General features: G+C 59.8%; 1 protein-coding gene and 1 long non-coding RNA gene across 2 annotated transcripts; one reads left to right on the top strand and one right to left on the bottom strand.

The window, feature by feature from the left end:
* Positions 1-2,517: 2,517 nt before the first annotated feature.
* Positions 2,518-23,625, bottom strand: DBH (dopamine beta-hydroxylase). The gene is made up of 12 exons (XM_067742723.1): positions 23,308-23,625; positions 20,949-21,095; positions 19,403-19,660; positions 18,265-18,441; positions 17,572-17,674; positions 13,667-13,833; positions 10,365-10,508; positions 9,863-9,901; positions 9,264-9,323; positions 5,203-5,330; positions 4,573-4,732; positions 2,518-3,589 (listed from the first exon to the last, which is right to left on the bottom strand). Exons 1-12 carry the CDS (start codon positions 23,623-23,625, stop codon positions 3,458-3,460), a joined length of 1,833 nt encoding a protein of 610 aa, XP_067598824.1. The 3' UTR covers positions 2,518-3,457.
* On the top strand, positions 4,534-12,818 carry LOC137227269 (uncharacterized). The gene is made up of 4 exons (XR_010944751.1): positions 4,534-7,923; positions 8,435-9,254; positions 9,607-9,703; positions 10,458-12,818. It is a non-coding gene; the product is annotated as an uncharacterized lncRNA (long non-coding RNA).
* Positions 23,626-24,380: the final 755 nt, after the last annotated feature.

Here is a 24,380-nt window from a genome sequence, read left to right as displayed (position 1 = left end):
CATAGGCAAAGGAAGGCCTCCTGGGCCATGATGTCAGCACAGGGGGAGGGCTTCCTGGGGTCTAGTCTAGAATCTCCCGCTGAAGGCTCCTCAAGTCCTTATTAGGAACCTGCCACAAACACAGAAGTTTCTGGCCTGGGATTCGTGGGACACAGTGGGCTGCCTTCCACCCAAGAACCTCTTGAAAATGCAGGGAAATGTGGAGTGTATGCTTGAGGGTGGGTGAGGGTGGGGGCGCTAGACAGACGGGAGAAAATAGAGCCGTGTGTGTCCCCGGGAGACCCTGCGTGGTTTTCAGGGCATTTTGGAAGGGTCGGAGGGGGACGAAACGGGGGTTCTTTGCAATAACGAGAAGCTTTGTTTTTCGCTGCAATGGAGCAGAGGACAGTAGGAGCCCCTAGGAGCCCCTGGGCTGTTTCTCCATCTGCACCACAGGATGGGTGGCTGGGGGCCAGGGACGGTTGGGGGAATCGAAGCATTCCCACTGGGCTTTTGGAGGCCTGTCCGTGGTCATAATGCAGGAAGCTGCTAATGCTTTGCACTGGGGCTAAGGGGCTGGACCTTCCGAAGCAGGAGGGACCATCCTTAGCCTGGGAGACTGGTCCTGCCCCAAATGCCTCCGTGGACAATTCCTGCACCCCTGCGGTGGTCCAGCTGCTCTGTCCGGAGCCGGGCCCGTCAAGAGGGTTGCTGGGATGTGAGGATGCACGTGGCTCCCAGCCCAGGCAGCTCAGCTAAGCTGGTGCTGTCTGGGACCCGGCCGTGGTGCAGCGCAGCCGGTGGAACTTTCCACGTTGATGGAAATGCTCTATACCTGGGCTGCGCCTACAGTAGCCATGGACACACGTGGCTATCGAGTGTTTGAAATGTGGCCGGTGTGACTGAGAACCCAAATGTTTTATATCATTTTAATTCATTTAAAATTAAGCTTAAACAGCCACATGAGCTTAATGGCCACCGGGCAATATAGCCCTGGAGCCTCCCGGGACCGGCTCAGGCAGGCACACCTGCTCCCGTGGGAGCCTGCAGCCTGGGGACGGCCCCCACCACCCAGCCCCAGGCCTTCTCAACACTGAGCATGTGTGGGCGCACCTCAGCCCGGGACTCTGGGCATGTCACCCGAGCAGCTCTTGCCCCCAGGAGGCTGGGGAACCTTCTCCATGGGCAGATGGGAAGATGGAGGCCCAGAGAAGGAAAGTAAATTGGCCAGGGCCACACAGCAGAGGGAGGGTTGGGAACCCAGGCTGCGGGACCCTCACTGCCCTCTTTCCACCGCCCCAGTCCTTCAGAAGATGGGGGATCCTGGACAGTGCTCAAAGGGACCTGGCCAAGGTAGTGCCTCGCCCTGACCGGCTATTTTCAGGTAGTGAACATTTGCCCCAGCTGTCATTGCTTAGTCCCCACGAGGCCCCGGGACAGTGCCTGGGTCCTAAGCAAGGACATGGAGGTTGCAAGCCCAGGCTTTGCGGTCACACAGGCCCGGGGTCACTTCCTGGCCCTGTGCTCACTCTGGGTGACCTCAGCACCTAGCTTTAGATCTCTGAGTTTCCCCATCTGTCCGTGGGAGCAGAAACAGTCTGTCGTGGGTTCGTGGGAGGGTTAGCACAGAACCAGGTATGTACTCTTATCAGTGACACGGGTGCGGTAATCTGGGCGGGATAGGGGGAGAAGCGCAGGCTGCCCACGAGGAAAAGAGTGACCAGCCTGCGAGCGACAGTGAGTGAAGGGGAGACGGTGTCGGTGTGGGTGGCGGAAGGTTCTGGAACTGGGTGTGATTCCTGATCTCCACTAATCCCCCAGGGGCCCCGGGTGAGGAGGGGCTTCTCCTCTGTGAACCTCAGCTCCCTCCTTGGTGAGGCTGGGGTGCCACAAGTGTGGAACAAAGCAATGGCGGCCAGGAGGGGCTTGGTGGGTGTGAGGCCCGGGGGTCAACCTCGAACCCTCTGCCACAGCTCTGGGCTGACTGGGACCCCTGTCTGGGCTGCCAGGTGGGCATGATCCGAGGGAAGGGGTCTTTTGGGGCCAGAAGACCAGGGCCGGAGGCTGGGCGAGCTCCAGCTGCCCTCCCAAGGGCTGCGCCCTGAGGGGAGGGGCCTCTCTCCCCGCTGTCGTCCCGGGCTCTAAAGATGACAGAGGGCTGGCCGCCCTGCAGCCTCTGTCAGGCCTGGCGTTTCACAGCCATCATGGCCTGTGACTTACGGCGCAGAAAGCCATGATTTATGTGACGCAGTGTAGGGCGCCTGGGCCCGTTCGTCCCGTCTGTAATGAAGTGTCTGGCAGGAGGAGAGGCAGTGCTTAGCGGACGGCTGTTGGGGTGTAAGGCGGGGCTGGGGGGGACTTGGAGGCCATCCATCACCCTCTCTCTCCCCTAGAGGCTGTACAGAATTTTGCTGAACTGGCTGGACAGAGTTGAATCTGTCACTCCTGGCAGAAACCACCCAAGAGCTGAACTTGGCCTTCAACAGAGGCAGCGAAGAAAGAGGGAGGAACGTGAAGACTGACCCAGGAGGCGTGAGGCATGTTCTGCTCCGCCCGGGACAGGGTGCCTGGCCAGGCAGCACCACCCTGTACTAGCCATCGCTGGGTGCCGCCCTGTGCACGAGTTTTATTGTCTCAGTAACCCGCACGGCGCTGGCCCCGTTTTACAGATGAGGAGACTAAGGGTCAGGGAGGTGGGGCTGGACTTCTCACGCAGGTCTGATTCCAGGGCCCGCTTGCTCCATCAGCTGCCTGTCCCACCGCAGAGAGAAGCGACCCGGGCTATTAATTCCGCTTCCCAAGGAGCCGGCGCCCAGATCCTTGTCTGGATCTCTGCTGTCGCATCTTTCGGTGGTGGTGAGAGGTGCTGTTAGGCTTTCCCTTTAGGTGGGCGAAAATATCTGTTTACCCTGCAATGGAGCAGTTTCCCCAGGCAAGTCTCTAACTAGCTAAATGGCTTGTCCTGTCTCTGTCAGCTGGGAAGACGCCCACTGCGACACGTGAGCCAGTCTGCAGGGACACGTTGAAGCAGCACTCTCACCTGTCACATGCCCACACAGAGCGCCATCAGCCGGGGCCGGGGACGCGGGGCCAGCTCGGGTGATGGCGGCCAGGCATGGCTCGTGTGCCAGGAGGCTGGCCCCTCCCAGAGAGACGGCAGGGCTTTCAGGGCACTGGACTCTAGACCTCCGAGGGAGGTTACCCTTACGCTGCGTCAAAAGGGTGCGCGAGGGTCTCGGTCCACCCAGTCCTCGGCGGGTCAACAGGGAGCTGTCACGGGACCCTCTCAGCCATGCAGGGGCTCCCCCGGGGGAGAATGCTGGAATGGACCCTAGTCTCAGGCAGTGGCTTGGTCCAGCCCCTCATCCTGGTCACACAGAGCTGCTCCATAGGGGTCTTCGTAGAGTACGGGGGTGCGCAGAGCCGGCGTGAGCCCACAGGGACGGCGTGGAGGGGGGAGCGAGGAGACCACACCCGCTCAACCTTTGCCCCCGCCGATGCTGACCATGGTGGGGCCGGCGGGGCTCTGACCCTGGCTGGCTGGGCAGTGGCGGGTGGGCTCTTCCAGCTTGGAGATGATCTCGGGAAGGGGCTGCAGATTCCACTCACCCTGCAAGGAAGGGACCAGGAGATAAACTGAGGCTGGAGGGGTGAAGCGGAGGCCACCTCCCCAGGCCCTTTTCCCAATGACCTCTTTCCCTTAAACTCACCTTGTCCCAAACCAACCCCCCATTGCTACTTGGGGGTCCTCAGCCGGAAGTCATCCTAGGCCCCCATCTGCCTCCTTGGCCGCCCCTCACTTCCTTCAGAGAAGCAGTCAGAAGCCCTGGGCACAGGCTGAGTTTTTAGCGATCCCCACCCCCCGCCCCATGACAAGGCTGCATCAAAGGGCACATTTTAACCGCATCAGACGTCTGCCCTAAACGACTCTCTGACGCGCCGTTATGAGGCCCGCCCTTGGTGCCGGGAATGTTTGATTTATAGCAATTAATCCAGCTCCCAAATGCCTCCAGAAAACCTGCCTTCCAGACTTGCAGGCTGCAGAGCCCTCCACGCCTAACTCAGGACCAGCCTTGGCCTCAGACAGGCGCTGGCCCGGGGAACACATGAGATGCCTTTGAATCCCAGTGGGTCTCAGATAAGGAGAGAAACCAGCCTGCAGCTTCAGACTGTATGGTTTCTCACCTGCCCCTCCCTAAGCACTTTATTTTTAGACTCCGGGGGAGTTTGCTGGCGGCCTGCTCATACCACCAAGATTAGTCCCGTGATGTGACGGCATCAGAGAGCGGGTAGCGCCCTTCTGGGGTGGCTGTCGGTTTCTCCCTCTGCAGACCGTCAGCTGTCTGTCTGGGCCCGTCTGTCACCACCAGATTACTCAACTGTTTTGTGTGAGTGCGTCTCGCCAGCTCCTTGGGGTGGAGCCCTGTCACCCACGCCGGGGTCCTCTGAGGGGCCTGGGGCACTAAGGGGTGGGCAGCCGCAGAACTTGCTGCTGGGGGTTGGGAAGGGGCTACGGTGTTCCCAAGGGCGGCGGCTGGCGTGCCCCTGACACACACACACACACACACACACACACACACAGGGCAGGCATACCTGGAAGCGGACAGCCGAGGACTTGTTGCAGTGCATGGAGATGGGGGCAAAGCTGTACAGAGCCTTGAGCACTTGGCGGTTGAAGGAGTTCCAGGGCACAGAGGCAAACTGCTCAGGGACAGAGGCTTGAGGGCAGGTGCAGACTTCCTCGCTGTTGAACCTTGTTGGGGGAAGAAACAGCCCAGAGTAGGGTATGGCAGAGGGGAGGGGAGCCCAGCAGGGCAAGTGACGCCTCCCTGTAGATGGGTGGGATCCCCAGAGTAGCTCTCAGGCCACCAGCCTCCTAACATACTGCCTTGGCCCTGACTCCCTGCTGGCAATGGCTAATAGGTTCATCTCTTCTGCCAGCTTGGATCAGTAGGGAATGGCTGCTCCAAGGCTGGGTGGAGGGGGCTTCTCAGGCCAAGTTCAGACTCACTAGGAAACAAGTGCAGAGATCGATTAGTGATGCCTGCCACAGACACCTCAAGGGGGAATGGAGACATGGTTGCCACATTTGTGCTCCCCCTCCTCCTGGATTCCTCGCTTTCGCCCAGCTGCCTAACAGGGCCTGGGGGGTTCTGGGTTGGGGTTCCCCTGCCATGCCCAGGGATGGGAGGCACAGCAGACGTGCTCCCCTGGAGCCATCACCTGTTCACAAGGTGGAAATACTTCTGCAGGAAGCCGGGGTCCACGGCACTCTTGCAGAGCTCCAGCTGCGTCAGGGGGTAGTAGTGCACGTAGTTGACGCACATCTCCTCCAGGATCCCGAAGCCCCCCTGCGGGACGGAGATGACGCCCGTCAGCAGCGGCGCTTTACTCCGGGATGCTGCCGCTCGACATCTCATATATTCACTGCATTCGTGCATTCATTCGTTCCCTCACCACGCGGTGCCACACCATGTTCTGAGCGAGCAAAGTCCCTGCCCTCTTGGGGTTCCCAGCCTTTGCAGGTGAGACCAATAGCAAACAAGTCAGCCAGTACGCTCGTCTCGGGTGGTGGTAAGTGTTGTTAGGAATCAAACTACAACGGAGGCACCCGAGAGGGGTATTAGTGTACCCATTTTATGGATGCAGAAACTGAGTCCCAGGGAGGGTAAAGGGCAAGGCCTGAGTGGATGCAGGCTCCCGACCTTGGCTGGGGAGCTGTCCCCTCAGTCTGCGGTGTGAGCCTGGGGACTGGGGACAGCAGGGGAGGCCTCCCCTCACAGAAGACCCCGCATGGCCACCCATCATTTCCAGAACTCAGCTCTGGGAGGAGCAGGGGCTGCAGAAGAGGCGCCGGTGACTAGAGGCTGTCACAAGCCACCCAGGGAAACCTGTGGCTTTGTCATACTGGGAGGGAGCAGAGTGCCACCAGCTTTAAGCCCCTGGCCAGGTCCCTGCTCTCAGAGCCGCTGAACGTGGAGCCCAGACCCAGGAAGAGGAGGAACCTGGCAGCAGAGGGGCCAGGCTGGAGGGAGCAGAGGTCCGCCTGGCAGCGGCTCAGACCCCAGCAGGGCAGGGGCAGGTTTGGGTGCATGGCCCCGGCCCACCTTTGCCTTGCCCAGGCTCCCAGCTCTTTGTGAACAATGGAGTGGGCCTGGGTGGGGTGGGGGGGTTATTTGGCTGGTGGGAAAGTTTGAGGGGAGAAAGGCATCTGCTTCTTTATGGCAGAACAAAAGCACCGTAAAAAGCCCAGCTGAGGGCTCACGCCAGGCAGTGGACAGGGAGCCTGGGCAGCTCTGCTCAAGGATGACTGTTTAAAAAGGAAATTCCCCAGGAACCGCTGCCCCGCTCCTGAGCGGCACCTCGGGGGAGGGTTTCACCTGTATTGTTCCCTGGTTCTGACCCCCCATTTCCCAAGGCCTCTGGGCCGTCCTGTCCTGGCCTGAGATCACGAAGATAACCTCCCTCCTGGAATTCCACAGATTCCTGTACCTCCTACTACTGCTTGTCTCAGACATCAAAAGAGAGAGTCCCGACCCTCTGCGGGCTGTGCTCAGGAAGCCCTCCCTTTGTCTCCACCCTGGGCTGGAAATCACATTTCAGGCCCGGGGCTGTCAGAGCGTGGGAAGGCCCTGCTGCCCTCCGCTGTCATCCCGCCTGGTGACGGGGCCACCTTCCCGAGGAGGGTGCGGGGCGGTGGCCTGAAGCCCTCAGGAACACTCACGTGGCCAGAACATCCCTGGACGTGACACCATTTCTCCCGGATGAGGTCGGGTGGGGCAGGGAGCATGGCCCTCGCAGAAGCAGCACGGAGCAGGGCTTGGCCTGGGGGGCTCCCCTTCACCGTTCACCGGCTGGATGCCAAGCAGGTGCCTGACATCTCCCACCCTCAGCCCCAGTGGCCTCGCCCACAGAGTAGGAGATGCTGCGGTCCTGCCTGGGGCGTTGTTCAGCTCATAGACTCCCTACCGAGAGGCAGCACGTGCAGTGTTGGCGCCTGGACCAGCCCTGCTCCCTGCCAGCTGGGTGCCCCCAGTTGCTCCATCTCACTGTTTCCTGGGACAGCTGCCTCAGAGGGTCCTGGCCAAGCTTCAAGCGTTCCTACGCACAGACAGGCTGAGTCATTACAGCAAGTCCTCCGCGTGGAGAAGGGTTAGGGTTAGGAGGCGCTCCACGTTAGCGGCTGTGTGATGTGCTGAGCCCCCCCTTGCAGTCTCATAAAGAAGGTGCTAGCGGGCTTTCCTGGTGGCGCAGTGGTTGAGAGTCCGCCTGCCGATGCAGGGGACGCGGGTTCGTGCCCCGGTCCGGGAAGATCCCACATGCCACGGAGCGGCTGGGCCCGTGAGCCATGGCCGCAGAGCCTGCGCGTCCGGAGCCTGTGCTCCGCAACGGGAGAGGCCACAACAGTGAGAGGTCCGCGTACCACCAAAAAAAAAAAAAAAAAAAAAAGAAGGTGCTGGGGTTTAGGGCAGGGATGTGTGCCTGCAAAGCTCTCCTGCCCCCGCCACCAAGTTTGTGACCACAGACCCAGAGCAGTTGTCACCTTAAATCCAGACGGAGGGAGGGGTCACGAGGCAGGAAATTTACAGGCCCGGGGCTAGATGCCTGTTCAGCCCTGGCTGTCAGGTGTGTGACTTTCAGCAAGTGTCTCCCCTCTCTGAGCCTCAGTTTCTCACCCATGAAAACAGAGACGAGGATTCCTACCTTGGAGACTGGTGTGAACCCTAAATAAGAGGTGGAAACACCCCAGTGTCCATCCACGCGTGAATGGCAAACAACTGTGGTCCATCCACACGATGGAGTCTTATTCAGCCAGAAAGAGGAGTGAGGCACCGACTCACACCACGGCTTGGATGAAGCTTGAAAACACGATGCTGAGTGAAAAAAGCCCGTCACAAAAGGGCACAGATTATACCATTCCGTGGAGCTGAAAGTCCAGAATCGGTAAACCCACAGAGACAGAAAGGAGATCAGTTATTGCTTGGGGCTGAGGGTATGGGGCTGAAGGATTTGGGCTTCCTTTTGGGGGCAGGAAATGTTCTAAAATTGACTGCGGTGACGGTTGCACGTAGCAAAGATTCTAAATGTCACTGAACCGCACACTTGAAGTGGGTGAATTGTACAGCGTGCGAATTATATCTCAACAAAGCTGTCTTAAAGGAAACTAAATGGGACAGAGAGTAGACGTTCAAGGAACGTCAGCTGAATGAAAAGACAGAGGAGTACCGGGTGCAGACCAGAGTTCCTGGGGAGGGGAGGGGACCGCGCAGGCTGGGACGCAACACCAGGTCTGGTGCACTCGGAACCTCGTGATTCCCCGGGTGATTCCTGGGACCTACGCTGACTATCGAGACAGTCAGAGACTCTGTCAGCAAGGGGTCAGCGCGCTCGGGCGGTCTTGGTCTGTGCCTGTTGACCCGGCACGATTGTTAACAGGGTCGCCCTTTGTTCTCAGAGGTGCCCCAGCTGTTGGATTCGTCACGTGACCACCTATCTGTTGGTGCCGCCTGCACACCTAGCCCTGGACAGGTCCTCCTCCTGGGCTGCCCACAGCCCAGCCCAGGTGAACCCATGCCCCATCCCTCCGGAGCAGAGTCGACTACCTTTACACAGGATTGTCTTAGCGTGAAGCCCAAAAGGGGACAGCGTAACAATGAACGTCTCTGTAGCCCCTTTATTTTTGCTGATTAACAGTGTGTTAGAAAAGTGGCTGCAGGTTTGTTACCAAAGGTGTGAGAATGACCTTTGTCCTCTGCCTGCCTGCCCGCCTCCCCTCTGCCTGGCCCTCCCAGCCTCTCCCCCTCCTTGGTCTCTGTCTGACAATCGCCTCTCTTGGCCCTGCTCCCAACACTTCCACCGCGTCTTTAGTTTTATCCCAACTCTGCTTGTCGCTGGTGGCAGGCCTGCCTCCTTGGGGGCGGGGAGCGACCTCACGGCTGTGGCCGCTCCCCAGCACCGGCTCTAGTGTTGATATTTATTGCCGTGGCGCTCTACCTAGGGCAGCCGTCAGAATAACCCAGAGAGCTTGTTAAACCTCGGGTCGCGGTGTCACCACCCAAATTCCAGCTCCAGCTCGATAGGTCTGGGGAGGAACCGATGAGTTCACCATCGGTTTCTTTTACCAAGGTCCCAGGGGACGCTGACGTTGCTGGTACAGGGACCACACCCTGAGAGCCACTGGTTGACTGAACGAATGAAGGAGGGGCAGCCCTGCCCTCTGGTCTAGAGGAGATAAGACTTGTCCACGTGCTCTGCAGCAGATGGCAAGAAGCCAGGTGACTTACCACGGTGGCCAGCTTCCTGTCTCCCGTGTTGTATGTGCAGGAAGTGATGAGCACGTCTCCCTGAGGACCCAGTCGACAAAGGCCCGTCAGCACCGGCCCGCGTCGGGTACCAGGTGCTCTGGGCCCGTCCCACCTGGCGCCTGACTGCGGTAGTCAATCCGCTACTGAGGAGCCCAGCAGTGGGCCCAGGGTACCCACACAGGAGGGTCCCTCTCTGAGTGTCCCCGGGGGGTGATTACTCGTCGGCCTCTGTGGCCCCTCCTACATGGGACAGAGCCAGCTGGTGGTTGCCTGGGGCTGGAGGGACCCACGGTGACCCCCATGCCCTCATCTCTCCCTAAAGCTCTCGGGTCTGCGGTCAGCTGATCAGGCGGGAGGATGCTTGTCACCCCAAGTGCAGTCTGGTCCCGGCCCCTCTGCGGCCCCTCCGTGCAGTCCCGGTGAGTCTCACGGTGGGGCAGCCCCAGCCCCTGTCCTGCATGGACCTGGCTCTGGAAGGCCTTCCCCAGCCTCTGCCCTCCCCCATTGCTTCCTGTCCCTCCCCGCTGGGGACGGCACTCCTGGCACTCCTGGCCCCCCGTCCCTAACCGGGCACTCACCGGGTGGACGGACACGACCTTCTTCAACATGCGGATCTCCTGGGGTGGGCAGAGTTGGGGGGAGGGGAGGGGCAGAGAGGGGGAGGGGCAGAGCAGGGGGGAGGGGGAGACTTCAGAGTACTGCAGACACAGCCCCCCCCCATTCCTCTGTGGGAAGCCAGGACTGGCTAAGTTTGGCCTCTGGTCAGGAACAGATTAGGACAAGAAGGTGGTCATCTAAGATGGATGTTACCATCAAGCTGCCAGGGTCCCCCGAATCCCGCAGTCGGCCACACGCCAGGATCCCCCACTGGAGTCCCTCCCCCAGATGAAATCCGCAAGAGGAACCGGCTGGCTGTGTGTACTCCTCGGGTGTCTGGGCTGGCCCAGGAGAGGGAGCCCTGGAATGGGGACGTTTCTATGGCCGTCGGGAGAGAGAGGGTCGGACAGCCCACAGCCATGCCCTGCGCGGGCCGGCAGGGTGGGGCGGGGCGGGGAAGGGGTGCGGGGTGGTGGGCCCTACCTGGAAGTGAGGGCTGTAGTGGTTGTCTCTGTTCACAATCTCCTTCTCGCGGCCATCCCGGGCCAGCACCGTGACCACCTTCCTGCCCGTCAGGTGCGTGTGGAGTTGAGAGGCGAAGATGTGGATTCCGGAAGGAGGCAGAGCCTGCGGGGATGGGGGGGGGGGCGTCAGGGTCTGGCCACGTGGTTGTCTGCACCCCCAGGGCCACAGAACGGCCATGTGAGTACTTCCCTGGACCGTTTGCATCACCCAGGCCCTTCCTTCTCCCGGATCGGTGAAACCCCCCATCAGAAAACTCAGTAGAGGGACGTCCCTGGCGGTCCAGTGGTTCAGAATCTGCCTTCCAAGGCAGGGGACGCAGGTTCAACCTCTGGTTGGGGGACTAATATCCCACATGCCTCGGGGCAGCTAAGCCCGCGCGCCGCAACTGGAGAGAAGCCCGAGGCTCATCCGGCTGCCGACGGCTTCCCTTTGGGTCCTCTCTTGAGCCCCCGAAGGCTGGTCGGTTCGTTCTGCCTCTATTCCACAGACTCTAGGGTCCTCACGTCCGGCGGATGACGTGGGACAGCAGTGCCAGCCGTCCTGTCCAGCCTCTGCCAGCCTCCAGCACTGGCAGGTCCCCAGCTGCCCTCGGCACGACCTCCCTTCATCTGCGTGAGAGCCAGGCCGCTGTTCCCTGCCGTCACCGTCACCTGGTGCTACAGCCGTGGTGTGACCGTGAAGCTGCAGGCGGGCAGCACGGAGGAAACAGGCCAGCCCTCACATCACCACCAGGGCAGACGGCCATTTTCCAGATGTTTCTCTTGCGTTAACATTCACTTGATTTAGACAGAACGTTTCCTAAAACGGATTACACACGTCAAGCGTTTTCTACTCGACGTGGTCATCTCCCTGGCAACACACCGCCGTGTTCGTCCACCCCATCGGCTGCTCCGGGAGGTCCTGGTGCCCTCGCCCCGTCACTGAGCGACCCCAGGCTGCTGCACTTCCGCACGTCACCCGATTTCACGTTTGTGCTTCTATCTTGTTCTCCTCCAGCTACTGTCCCCTGCCCTCGTCATTATGAGAACTGGGAAACCTTGTGGCCACATTTGTGACCATTGGGGCCAGGCCTGGGAGCACCTGCTGAACAATGGGGCCCTGGGTTTCTCCCGTCTGGTCCCCAGAGGCCGACCACTGGCCCAGAGCCGTGGGTGTGTGACAGGTGCAGGGGGATTGCCGTCCTGGGGCCTGTGGTCCAAAACACTGTGCTTCTTCTTGGCTGGTCTTGGGTGAGGATACCTAGATCAGGCCAGACTTCCGACTGCAGAAATCACGCCCCTCGGAGGTCTGCTAACGGAGATGAGATCCGCCACTCTGCCGGAGGCCCTTCCATGAGAGTCCACAGAAATGCGATTTTCACAAAGAATGTACCATTTAAAGGGGAACAAGAAAACGGAGTTATTTTTATTTGGGGCTGTAAAGTATTTAGAGACTCTGGTGAGAGAAGGCAGGGCTGCATTCCCAGGCCGGTGACAGGCATATTCTCAAGGTCAGCGGGTCAGCATGACCCGTGTACCCCTGGCAAAGGCCAGTCACTCGGCCTGGGGCCCCTCTATGCCGGTGAGTCTGCAGCCCCAGCTCCAGGCTCCGGCCACAGAGACTTGCACACGGCAAGGTGTCACCACGTTCTGGGGACACGGGAAAGTGTCAGATGCTGCTGTGGTTACGGTCTGTCCCCCCTGGTCTCAGATAAGAGCTGACCCACCGTGGATGCAGACGAGGCCAGTGCAGTCTGACAGCTCTGTCCCTTCAGTTCGAGGGCCCTTTGCTTGCCTAAGACTTGGAGGCTCAGGGAGCTCCCCGGGGAATCCATTCACTGGGAAGACAGATCCGCATATAAACCGCATCACAAGGCAGGCTGCTGTGAGAAGTCAGAGAGACCCCTGTTTGACTCCTCACTCTGCAACCAGAGGCACTGTGGCCCCGGCAAGCCTCAGTCTCCCCATCTGTGAAGTGGGGACGCTAACACTCACCTTGCAGGTCATCGTGAGAAGCAAAGGTACCACATGGGAGAGAGTGTTTGCAGCGTTCCCAACAGACCATGCCGTTAACACCCACCATATAAGGAACTTCTGGTTTCTTTTACTATTGGTTTCTACCAGTAGTAAGACAGACAACCCACTAGAAACACTGGACAACGTTATGAACAGATATTCGCAGAAAGGAAGGGCAAATGGCCAAGAAACGGGTGCAAACACCCTCAACTTCTACAAATGGGGAAATTCAAAGTGAACGACAGTGATGTTCTTCTCCCAAGTGATTGAGAAAATATTTTAAGCATTGATAATACGGTGGGTCAGGAAGTCTGGGGCACCAGGCACCCTCTGGTACTGTGGGGGGAAGAAGCCCCAGAACGGGCTTTCTGGGGGGCTTTTTGCCAGATTTATTCAAATGAAAGCTCACATCCCCGTGCGCGGCAATTCCACCTCTAGATACACCCGACACACATTTACCGCGGGCACAGAATTTCCCTGAGGGCTTCTTCCTGTCAGTGGAAAGTTGACAGCAGCCTGGATACTGGTGACGAGGGGACAGTTCAGCACAGGCCGGGACTGGGGGAGGCCGGGGAGAACCGAGGGCCCAGAATTTGGGGAGTCACTTCCGCTCCTCCCGAAGCTCGGTCCCTCCACCTGCCCCCGAGTCTAAGCGTTACCTGTTCCACACCTGCCCTCGCACAGCAGCCCTGGGCGTCAGGGCTCCCTTGTGTCCTGCGCCCCAGGCACCTCGCTGGCCTCACCTGGTTCGGCGCCAGTGAAGTTCCCACTGAATCCGTGCTGTGCATCGGTTAAAGGGCGTCACAGACAAACGTTCATTCTTCAGTTTGTTTTTAAACATGCCGCATGTAAGGGCTTGTAGAAACAGGTGGGGGGAAAAGTCCGAAGGGGCACCAGAGATCCAGCAACTGGCTACCTTGGGGAGGGGGAGAGGCTGCCGGGACCCAGGGGTGTTAGCTGCACTGCCTCCGTTTCTCATGGTGAATGTGTTGTCTATCTAATTCATAGGACGAGCATGTATTTTAAACACTGGTTCAGGTTTGGACTAAGCGGGAGCCAATTATTACTGGAGAGGAAGGTGCAGACGCACGCCGGCCGGCGGGACGGCTCCTGGGCGTCCAGAGGAGGTGGGGGGGGGGGGGCGCTGGTGGAGCTGCAGGGTGGGGAAAGCAAAGCCACAAGCCGCCGACCTCGGCCCCCACCCTCGGGGCCTCAGCAGGGCAAGCAGGGCGGTGCCAGGCCCAGCCCCATGTCCGGCCCACTCACCAGCTGGGTGCACTTGTCCGTGCAGTAGCCGGTGAGGACGAAGCCCGTCTCCTGCGGGGGGATGGCCATCACAGGCGTGTACACCAGGCCCAGCTCCATGATGCCCGCGTCGAAGCGCCGCAGCGTGGCCGTGTAGTACAGGCGGATGCCCGAGGAGTCGCGCCGGCCTGGGAGGAGGAGGGACGGAGGTGAGCGGGGCCCCTCGCCCCTCGCCCCGCCTGGCACACGGACCCCCCCAGCCACCCTCAACCAGGAGGCACCAGTCACCCACACCCGCTCCCACCTGCATTTGTTCCCACACCTGTTTACCCCAGAGGAACGCCATGGTTACAAGGACCGATTCACCTGTGCAATTCCCACGTGCAAGGCAAGAGCCATTGTTTCCGCGGAAACGAGGTGAATGCATTGGAAAGACTTGATTAAGGCAACGAAAGAAAACCCAAAACCGTGCTGTTGGGCCGGGTGAGGTGCCTGCGGTGCATTCAGGAAGCTCGCCAACGCCTCGGAGGGCTTGGGAAGTGCTTTGATATTCTTCCTGCTGGTTCCAAGGGCTCTGAGCTGGAACTGACCAGCAGGACACCTGTCGGTGAGGTTTGGGCAGAGAGCAGGGCGTGGCCGCTCTCACAGAGGAGCCTCGGCCCCATCGGGCAGGTGAGCGTGAGTCTGTGTGGTGAAGTCAGCAAGACGCATCTAAGGCACATCCTTCTTGTGGCCTCTCTCCCTCCTTCCTCCTTTGATTCCTGTCCTGCAGGGTTGACCCAGGGGCTGCGTATGCTGGGCGGACATCGCAGGAGAAACCTAAGCTGGAGCGTGGACCCCTGGAGCAGGGTCAGCGCTAAGGGTGCAGCCCCCCCGGCTCACACACCGTCCTGGGTCCCATCTGCTCAACAGTGTGCTGTGTGCTCTCAGGCAAGTTGCTGTCCCTCTCTGGGCTCAAAGTCAAGGACCTCTTCCAAAGAAGAATTTGGTGCTTCTGCCCATCATGTTCCAGCCACACCTGCCAGGTCTTCTTGTAGTCGGCAAATTGGAGAGTCCACGGCTCCCTGGGCAGCCTCGCAGTGATCATACGAAGCTGACGGATGGAGGTCTGGGGATGCCGGCACCCACAGGTCTCGAGTAATCCTTTCCCTGCCAGGAGTCAGTCAGCGAGGCCCTGGCATCTCGGGGCTAGTCCCATGGGAGAGGAGTAGGGGCTGGACATGGCCCATCCCCTCGGAATGGGCAGGAGAGCTGGGAGCTGGGCGGGGGAGCCCGTGTAACTGAAGAATCATCCTCCCGCGATGACAGACGGGGAAACTGAGGCCCGGAACCTGAGCTGAAGACCCTGCTCAAGATCGCAGGGCTGGGAAGTGGCCGAGCTGGGACCCCAGCCCAGGGCACCTTTGGGGGCAGGGCTGTCTCCCTGCTCAGCTGCTCTGAGGACACACCGTCTTGCCTCTGCCTCCCTCCCTCCCTCCCTGCCCCGTTCTCCTCCTGCAATGTCCAGACTCAGCCTCTGTATCTCTGGGCTGATTACATCAGAGGATAATAATAAAAAGCGAGATGCAATTGGTTAAAATTCAGACGGGGATTAAATAGTGAAATAATTGTTGAATTTTGATATTTAGAGAAAAGAGACCGATCTCCAGATTTGCAAAGTGACAGGAGCATCCTTACATTTGGCAAAAGATCCATAAATACAAGCAGATAATCAGCAGAGACAGACTTCCCTGATGCTTAAGGAGTTTTCAAAAATCCATTTGCTTTCAGGCTTTAAATGAGCAATAAATCCCGTGTCATGCTAAGGCCCAAGCTGCCGTACACTCCTCTGTGTGCGCTGCAGATAATTCCAGCGGCGGCACAAAGTAATAGTGACGCAGCCGGGAAGAAGTCGCTGGTGGCTATTGGTTGAGCACAGCCCGGTGCCCTCACCCAGTTGGGAGCGTTACATGCACGAGCTTCCCCAGCCTCAGGACAGCTGAGGGAGGTCAGGAAGCAAGGGTAGGGGTCACCCACCCAGGGTCACGCAGCTAGGGAGACACAGGCTGGGACCTGGCCGGGAGCTGATGTCTAATCTCTCAGACTATTTCTGCCCCTCACTTACACAAATGAAAAATGTCATTTAAAAAAAGAGAGAGTGAGTGAGAGGAAGAGGGCTATGTGACAATATATGGCAGGAGATGCTGGTGAAACAGAGAGAGGGGAAAATGTTTTCCGTTTCGGATACAGTATCTGCTGGCAGCATCACCCTAAAGACTGACCCTGGTTGTTCCTCCTTCAGGCACAGGATGATGCAGCAGTCCCTGCTCTCTGCCCCCATCCCCTCCATTGCAGCCAGGCTGGACCCCCTGTCTCCCTTTCCCACCTCCGTGTCTGTGAACAGCACAGCCTATCCCTCCATCTGGAACGAAGCACCTGTCAGCTTCCCCTGTGAAAATGGTCCTGTCCTCCGAGGCCCAGGTCACAAGCTGCCATGATGCCGCCCAGGCCGTGTGGACCCTTCCTTTCATACTTTCTTGCACTTTGCTTGTGTCTCCCTCCTAAAAGGCCTTTGCACCTTTCTGGACCTAAGGTCTGGTGTGGTAAATTGGGGAATGAGACATGATCCTGCATCTCACAGGAGGGGGTCTTGTGGATTTCTGTCTGCCTAGTATAAATTCAACAGCGCGAAACAAACAAGAGCCACCCCTCCAGTGCCCAGGGCAGACATCGCTAATCAATCCCAGTACGGCCTTCAGCTGCCTTTCCAGCAGGGAGCTACAGCTGCAGCTGAGGGTCAGTCAGAGGAGTCCCGGTGAGCAGAACCTGTTTGCCGCCCTGACACAGAGCACATGGAAATAAAATCCCATCGACACATTCACACTCCAGGCATGCGTTTGCTCTGTGGTGACAGGTTTTGAGAAGCAGGAGGGAAGTTCATAGCCAGAAACGCCCCCCAGTGAGCCAGGCACTCCCTTTGCCCTGAGGACAGTCCTGGGGCTGTGCCTCCCAATGGTCAAACCATTGGCGGCTGGGTTCTAGGCAGGGATCGTGTTGGCTCTGAAGTGGCCTGCATCCTGCCATCCTGCCATGTGCCCTGTCCTGGCCCAGCCTGTTCTGGGGACGGCAGAGCCACCTCTCATGGGTGCTGGAGAGTCACCCCTTTGGGGAGGGGAGGTCAGGGTTGGGGGGGCATCTCCTGGTCTGAGCAGCCTCACAGAAGTTAGATTTTCGGGGGAGACGGCACATGCGACCGCTCCGGCCTGTGACCTCCCTCCATGGTCTGGGACCCCGTTGGTTGGCACACCTGATGCTAGCCTTCTGCTCTGTCGGGTGCCAATGAGGAAAGGGTGTGGGAGGAGGGGTGAGCTGTGTTTACTCAGATGGACCCGACATCTAAATGATTCCTTAAAGCTTCGGAATCAGACCCAGCTTGCCAGGTTCAAGTGTGGGCTCGACCACAGCGTGGCTGCACCACTGAGGCCACGGAGCCGGGTCAGACCAGACCTGCTGGCTCTCAATTCCTACTCGCTTCATGGTCCTGGAGGCATCCCGTTACCACTGGCTTAATTTGCTCTGCTGCAAAACAGGCACACAAGAAACCTCTACCTGCCTTTCCCAGGTGGTACCTGGGACAGCGTGGTGTTGGTGGCAGCTGTGTTTATGAAGGGGGAGGGGTGAAGATGCTGGGCCCCCACCGTGCGGATGAGCCAGCCGATGAGACTCTGCCTGGGGAGCCCACCGCAGGCCCAGAAGACGGGCCGTGAACAAGAGACAAGAGGGACGCAGGCCGCGGTGGGCCACGCGACAAGGAGGCTAGAGCTGGGGGGAGAGGGGTGCGGTGCTAAGCCCCGCCAGCCCGGCTACCTGCCTAACTGGGTGCGGCCACGCCCAGCATTCCTGAGGGGAGGGCGGTAAGGCTGGAAGCACACCTCGGGGCTCCCTACCTTTCGTCATCAGCGGGTTGTGGTAGTGGACTTCCAGGCGCAGAAATCTGGAGGACCCAGGGCCCCCGAAAGCCAGGCCGGCCCCCTCTGGGTAGTAAAAGGCCTGTGGGGGCAGGGGGGGGGGTCAGGCCAGGCAGAGACTGCGGGGTCGGGGGGGCCCCGGGGCGGCCGGGGCACACCCACCCGCGCTGGGCCGCAGTGAGTGCTGTTGGTGGGGCAGCCAGACTAGGACTCTCCCCCTGATGGGCAGCTCACTACCAGCCCCTGCAACGTTCCTATTAGACTCGGGCTCAGGGAGTGGGGAGAGCTCATGCCCCCCGGCGAGCCCACCGCCCAAGCCCCTCCTCTGAGCCGGTGGAGGAAGCTGCTGGAAGACCCTGGACACAGCCCAGGGAGGCCAGCCCCGGGACCACCCTGTGCACAGACCCCTCCAAGTCCAGCGGAACTTGATGGGGGAAATGAGAGCGATGCCCACGAGGAATGTTAGGTCGTGGGGCTCCTGCATTTTCACAGGAAAGTAACGGAGGCTGGAGAAGGCGTTCGTGGCTCCGAAGAGCCATGGGATTCCAGCAAAGCACAGGTGGTGGGGAGACGGGGTTATTCGGGGCCTGGGTGGCCCTGGGGGCCTCACTTCTGGGAGGCTCTCATGCATAACTGGGGGCCCCCTGGGGAGATGCTGGGAAGGGCACGCACCTTGGCGCCCAGGGCCCAGGCGGCCAGCACGTGGCGACAGTAGTTGAGCCGCTCCGGCTTCATCTTGGAGTCGCAGGGCCCGCTGAAGTGGGGGAAGCTCTCGAACTCGGCTGCGCACTGGAAGACCTCCATGTGGTGCACCAGGGCCTCGTTGCCCTCGGTGACGATGGGCTCGTACTGCGGGAGCAGAGCACCCACTGCACCTGGGACAGCGGACCCCGCCCGCCCACCTGCTCACCCCCACGGGTGGGGCTCTCACCCAGCAGCTCCCTTCCGTGGGCCTCTGCGTGCCCCTCTGTAAAATGGGAGGGTTGAGCCGGGTGATTTCCAGGGGTGCTTCTGGGGCTCAGGTTTGGGGGTGGAGCCACCAACCTGGAAGCAGGCAGAATCTGCCAGAAGCTCACGGTGAGCTCAGGAGCAAAGGGAAGGGGACCCAGCCAGTCATCTCCCGATAAGGGGGCTGGGGGACAGGAAGGCCGCCGTCCTCGTGTGAACGTGGCTGCACAGACACACGGAGACTGCCCGAGGCAAGGCTGAGCCTAGGGGGCAGGTGCAGCCCTGAGGCGGGCCCACCACTTCCTGCTGTGTGACTTTGGGAACTCACACTACCTCTCTGGGCTGCACGTCCTCGAATGGAAATAAGAGTGATAATATCTAGCACTATGTGTATAGTATTGTGGTGATGGAGGGAGTAAACCACCTCCTCTTTCCCCCGGGCCAGGCAAAGAAGGGACATTCAACAGCTACTGTCGTTACTGTTATATCTCCAGGAAGGTGTTTAGAGCCATTGAGCTCTGAGTTGAGCTGTTATTTCATGAAGGAGGAGGGTGTCCTGACGGACAGATAAATAGCTAGACAGCAGTTCCAGTCCCAAGATAAGATGCAAAAATCAATACATCAGTTGCCTTTGGTCCAGGCTGGGAAGCTGGGGTGCAGCAGCCCTGGGAGGGTGGGGAGTGAGCAGGGTGACGGGGGGCGGGGCAGAGCACACTTGTGGCTGCAGAAAGTTCAGACCCTGCCTGGGGTCCACACCACAGAGGTCACTGGTCCCAGCAGGACCATGGACAGCTCCCCGGGGCGGGACACCTCCGAGGCCCCAGGTGGGAGGCAGAGCTGGGATAGGGCTGGGCCCACGTACCATGACGATGTGGTGCCGAGGGAAGCCGTCGGGGAGCTCGGTGATGTGGCACCAGTACGTGGTTTCCCGGCCGGGGACCAGGACGTCGGGGGCGCGGACCTCCATGGTGCGCACGTCTGAGGGCAGGGCCGGGATGGAGATGTTGGGCTTCAGCAGCTGCACCCGCTGCAGCCCCGTCTGCAGGCTGGAGACGTTGATGGCCTCCAGCGACTGGAACGGCTCCTCCAGGATGCCGTACACCAGGTGGACGGTGCCGTCCTGCAGGCGAGACAGGGCCCGGCACTCATCCACTCACACCCCCAGAGCTGGGCTCCTGGTGACCGGGGAGATGCCACGTCCCTACCCACCCTCGCCTGGCTGGTGACATGCCCGATTCTCACCTCTCTGAAGGAGGGGAGCTTTGAGGCTCTGTGTGGACCTGGCTGGGATTCAATCCAAGGCCGACCGCCCCCAGAGCCCGCGGTTTGCACCAGCCATTAGTACATGTTGTCTCCCTAAATTCCTTCTATCTACATTTGCTTAGCGTCCATTCAACCAACCATTGCTGGGTCGCTGTGAACCAGGCCGGCTGGCTCACCTGGGACATGTGTTCCCTCCACCACCCCCAGGGTCACTGGGGACAGGGCTGTTCTCTGCACAGGTGTCTCAGAGCTCCAGGCAGGAGGCTTCCCCACACCCAGGCTGGAGGCTCTGAGCTGAGCACACCTTGGCACCAGACGCCATGCAAAGTTCCGGGAGAGGGTCCTCTGCCTGCCCTTGCCCTTGTCCGTGGGGAAGGTGAGCCAGCAGGGTAAGGACTCAGACCTCCTTCTGGAAGGGCACTCCTTCTGGCTCCAGCTCTGTCCCCTCTCTGCCGTGTGTCCCTGGGCGAGTCCTCCCCTGTCTGGCCTCAGTTTCCTCGTGTAGCACTGGGCCAGCCCATGTCGCTGACGCATCATAAAGATAACACAGACTTTGGGTGTCAAGGTGCCTTGGAAAGTGGAGAGGATTTTGCCTTCAGGAGGGAACTGGCTTGTTTTTCCCTAAGGGTCTAGGAGCAGCGTGAGAAGCCTAAGGATTTTTAGATCTGTTGCGGCTGTGAATTCCTAGACAGAGCAGGCCGAGCCTTACAGATCATCTAAGTCCCTTTTACAGACAGGTAAACTGAGGCCCAGAGGAGGAGGGGACCTGCCCGGAGCCTCACAGTCCGTTGGCCACAGAGCCAGTCTGGGAAACCAAGTCTCCTGGGCTCTTTCCAGAATTCTCCTGAAGATGCTGGACCAGGAAGAGAGAACTAGTCAGGAGGAAGACCACTCAGGTCCCTGTCTGAAAGCTTCGGGGCGAGACCAACATCTAGAAACACGTCAGCTACGTGTCAACCAAGAGCTGCTTGCTTGAGGGATCAGACGCCGATGGCAGAGCTGGTTTCTCCCCACCTGCCTTGTCCCCACCCAGCCGCCTCTGGAATCCATGCTCTCTGTGCACGGCCGGCCCAGGGATACCGCCCTGGTATGCGAGAGGGCTCCACGCAGCCCACGGTCTCCTGGGCAAGCGGGCTGCCACCCACCTCGATGAGGTAATCCTTGGGGTCACAGGTGCCAAAGGGCCTCTTGAACAGCAGGGACAGGCCTTCCCGGGTCCTCTGTGCCCGCAGCAGCTGGTAATCCTGCTGGGCGTCCAGATGGATCTGCCCCTTCTGGTCACTCCAGGCGTCCTGTAGAGGCAAGGGCGGGCTCGGAGCACAAGGGGCCGAGTTCAGCGTTGGCCGCCCGCGGTGCAGCCCCTGGACATACCTCGCCCTGGGGCTCCTGGGGTTCTGCCCGGGGTGGGCGTCACGCCCACACTCGGTGTCTGCCTGAGACAGTGGAGTTGACCTCCAACCCCACTCTCTTCCTCTGTGCCCTTGACACACGGCCTCAAACGCCAGCCAGGACTCACTGGGGCTGGTTAGCCATGCAGGTTCCCAGACCTCTGGGTGGGACCCGGGAGCCTTAGACAAAGAATCGCCTTTGGTCTGTGGAGGGAGGGACCCTAACAGCACACGGAACCTCGGAGAGGGTTTGCCCACCCTGCACTTGCACTCCCCTGAGAGTGAGCCCGCCTGAAACGCCGCCCCCCCAGCATCTTGCCCACCTCGCCCTAGTCTTAGCCTTGCCCGGAGAGGGTAAACCGAGGCCCAGGAGGAAACGGACCCGCTGCATTTCCCCAGGATGTCCGAGGGTGGTGGTTCTGGCCAAACCCTGCCCTCCCCTCTCCCTAGCTGTTTCCCTGGCACCAGGCTCTAGGGCTCGGCCACTCCGGGGCTCCAGGCCAGGGCCCGGAAAGCCGTCCACCTGGCAAGGAGGCTGTGAGGGAAACCCTGCCCCCGACCAGCAGGCCGCTATTCCAGTTCAGGAACAACACGGGACCACCAGTCCTTGGCCTTAGGATTTTCTTAAACCCTGCATTCAGGGCTGAAGCATGTTTTCCTCATTTCCTTGAGCAAAAAAGAAACCTGCCAAAGATTTTGCCCCATTTTCCCTAGAGAAAAGCACAGTGGAGCTCGTGCTGGGGTGCACTGCTGATCTGCAGAAGGACTCGTTTTAAACAGAAGCAGAAAGTCAGCTCGTGAGCCTTCGGCTGGAAGTCTAGAATTAATTGTTGAACATATTTGCTAAAGGAGGAAAAACAAGTCTGACATTTGTTTGCATAGGAATTTGTTGTGCAAATTAATCCTGCCTGTGCTGGAGGACCGAGTGACCCCAGCTCTCCTGGCAGCCGGGGAAGCTGCTTCCGGGCTTGCCGGCTCCTCTGGGACGCGCTGCCCAGGTCTTTCTTGGCCGTGACCCGTAGCCACTGAGCATCCTGGTGAAGGAGAGGTGGGACAGCCCGGGGCCCAGGAGGCCCCACCCCGTCTGGCTGGTGGTCGGGCTCACCTACCCTCCCCTGGGAAGTATGCGGAGCTCCTTCCTTCCTGCGGAGTTGTGGCAGGGGTTGGACAGAGCACCACCGGCTTCCAGAAAGACCAGCTTGTGTGAACTCACACATCGCGAGAAGGTGGAGAGGGATGATTGTACCCACTCTGCAGATGAGGAACGCGAGGCCGGGGGCCTGTCCTGACCCCGGCTTGGAGCACCGCTGGATTCCCACACTTAATTGAAGGAAGAGCCCCTCTGCTCACAGATAAAGTGCCTCCTGACTTAAAAACTGTTTTAACCCTCCTGCGTCTGTTTCCATGAGAGTTGGGTTTGGTCCCCAGAGAGGTCAGGGTGGAAGAATGTTGGGTGGCGGCTCAGGGCAAGATGGCTAGGCTCCCCCAACCTAGAGGGCCTCCCTTCAGCTTGTCGAGGGCCCCCAAAACCTCTCTCCTTTGAAGGGAAACCTCCCCCCACCCCTTCTCCCTTTCTGGCAAGAATGGGGGTGAATTTCGGGCGTGGAGGGAAGCGCACGCCCTCAGCGTCCTGGCTTAACTCCACGGACGGTTCGTTCCACGCCCGGGTTGGGGGCCGGGGAGTCTGCACCTGCTCAGGTTACCCACATGAGCCAGCACCGCGTCCTTGGCAGTGGGCAGGCAGGCCAGCCACCGTGCTTGGCCGCGTGTGACCTCTGGGCGTTGTTCATGCGGGTGGGTACGTGGGGCCGCCCTCCCGAGGGCAGGGGCGGTGGAGGACGTGTGTTTATGTGGCGAGTGTGTCCTTCGTGTGCGGCTGTGCTCCTTGGGCACGCTGAGCTCTGTTATTTGGGGCGTGCAGTCAAGGACCGTGGAAGTCATCAATTTCCCATTTTGTCCTCACATCAGCATCCCCGAGATGCCCAAGCTTGGGACACAAGGGATGCTCAGAGTAAACGTGACCAGAGAGGCAGGAGGGAGACTTCCTTTGCCGGGTTAAGGACGGTGAGTGTAGAGGGAAAGGCAAGTTCAGGAGCACTGCGGAGGGAAGACTCACCCCAAAGTGGGCACTGTCCCCGTCGGTCCAGAGCACGACCAGGTCGGCGTTCTCCAACTCGCCACGGTCCGACATCCCAAACAGGATGCCGGCCTTGAGCTCCCGCACCAGGAGCTGGAAGTGGACAGTCTCCTGCACGTAGCTGACATTCCACGACAGCTCCAGGGTCCCCTCGGGGTCCAGGGGGATGCGGTAGGGGAAGGGGCTCTCGGGGGGTGCCGAGCCCTGCAGTGCGGCCACCAGGATGACCAGGAAGACGGCCACCGCTGTGCCGTACATGGAGGCCGCCTCGCGCACGCTGGGGCTGGGGACCTGCATGGCTGGGTGAGCTTGGCCGCCCCACCTGGCCATTTATGTCTCGGCCCCGCAGGGGGTGGGCCCGGGCTCCACCGGTAATCACATTTGTCTGGTGGGGAATTCAATTGTCCCAGTGACCCTCCCACCAGGCCGGGCCCCAGGCCAAACGCTTTGCTGCCCTTGCTTCTCCTAATTGGCACTAATGACACATGGACATCATCAGTGGGAATTGAAGCAGACAGGCTGGTTTCATTCGCTCTGAATAGTCTCCGAGAGGTGTCCGGAAAGGGCTCCTCCCTGCAGGCGGCCTCCAGCCAGGCACTGGGCTGACCACCAGGCTGGCTGCCTGGGCCTGTCCCCGTGGAGCTGACGGATTGGGCCCATGTGCTGCTCCACCGTGGATGGGCAAACTGAGGCTCCGAGGGGTTTCCAAGGTGACCAGTGAGTGACGAGACCTCACGGCCGCAGGCCCAGGGAGCTGCTTCTATCATATAATACTAGAGGGTGGACCGATTTCAAACTAAAGATAAAAGACGATCCCCAAATAGTCCCTGTGTTTAAACACTCTCTCCTTGGCCTGCTGTTCCCACTTTTGTCTTCTCTCGATTTCCCCACAGGCTCCAGCTGGTGCCACAGCTGCTCCAGAAGACGTGGTTGTACTGCTAGGGCTGGGGGCAGATTGCAGGTGGACTTCTGGGGGCCCCAGAGAGCAGGGTACACTGCTGGGGAGCAGACTTCTTTTTTTTTTAATTTTTATTTATTTATTAACATCTTTA

The sequence above is a fragment of the Pseudorca crassidens genome, chromosome 7 (assembly GCF_039906515.1).
Source record: "Pseudorca crassidens isolate mPseCra1 chromosome 7, mPseCra1.hap1, whole genome shotgun sequence".
NCBI classification, from domain to species: Eukaryota; Metazoa; Chordata; class Mammalia; order Artiodactyla; family Delphinidae; genus Pseudorca; species Pseudorca crassidens.
The sequence above is the reverse complement of the archived record's forward strand: the minus strand, read 5'-3'. Positions and strand labels throughout refer to the sequence as shown.

Excerpts from the sequence above, each read along its gene's own strand:
- DBH (XM_067742723.1), bottom strand. The coding sequence starts at position 23,625 with ATGCAGGTCCCCAGCCCCAGCGTGCGCGAGGCGGCCTCCATGTACGGC. Across the intron at positions 10,509-13,666 it reads CGGACAAGTGCACCCAGCTG|GCTCTGCCTCCTTCCGGAAT; the intron begins GTGAGTGGGCCG and ends CCATCCCCGCAG. Across the intron at positions 4,733-5,202 it reads TATTTCCACCTTGTGAACAG|GTTCAACAGCGAGGAAGTCT; the intron begins GTGATGGCTCCA and ends TCCCCCAACAAG.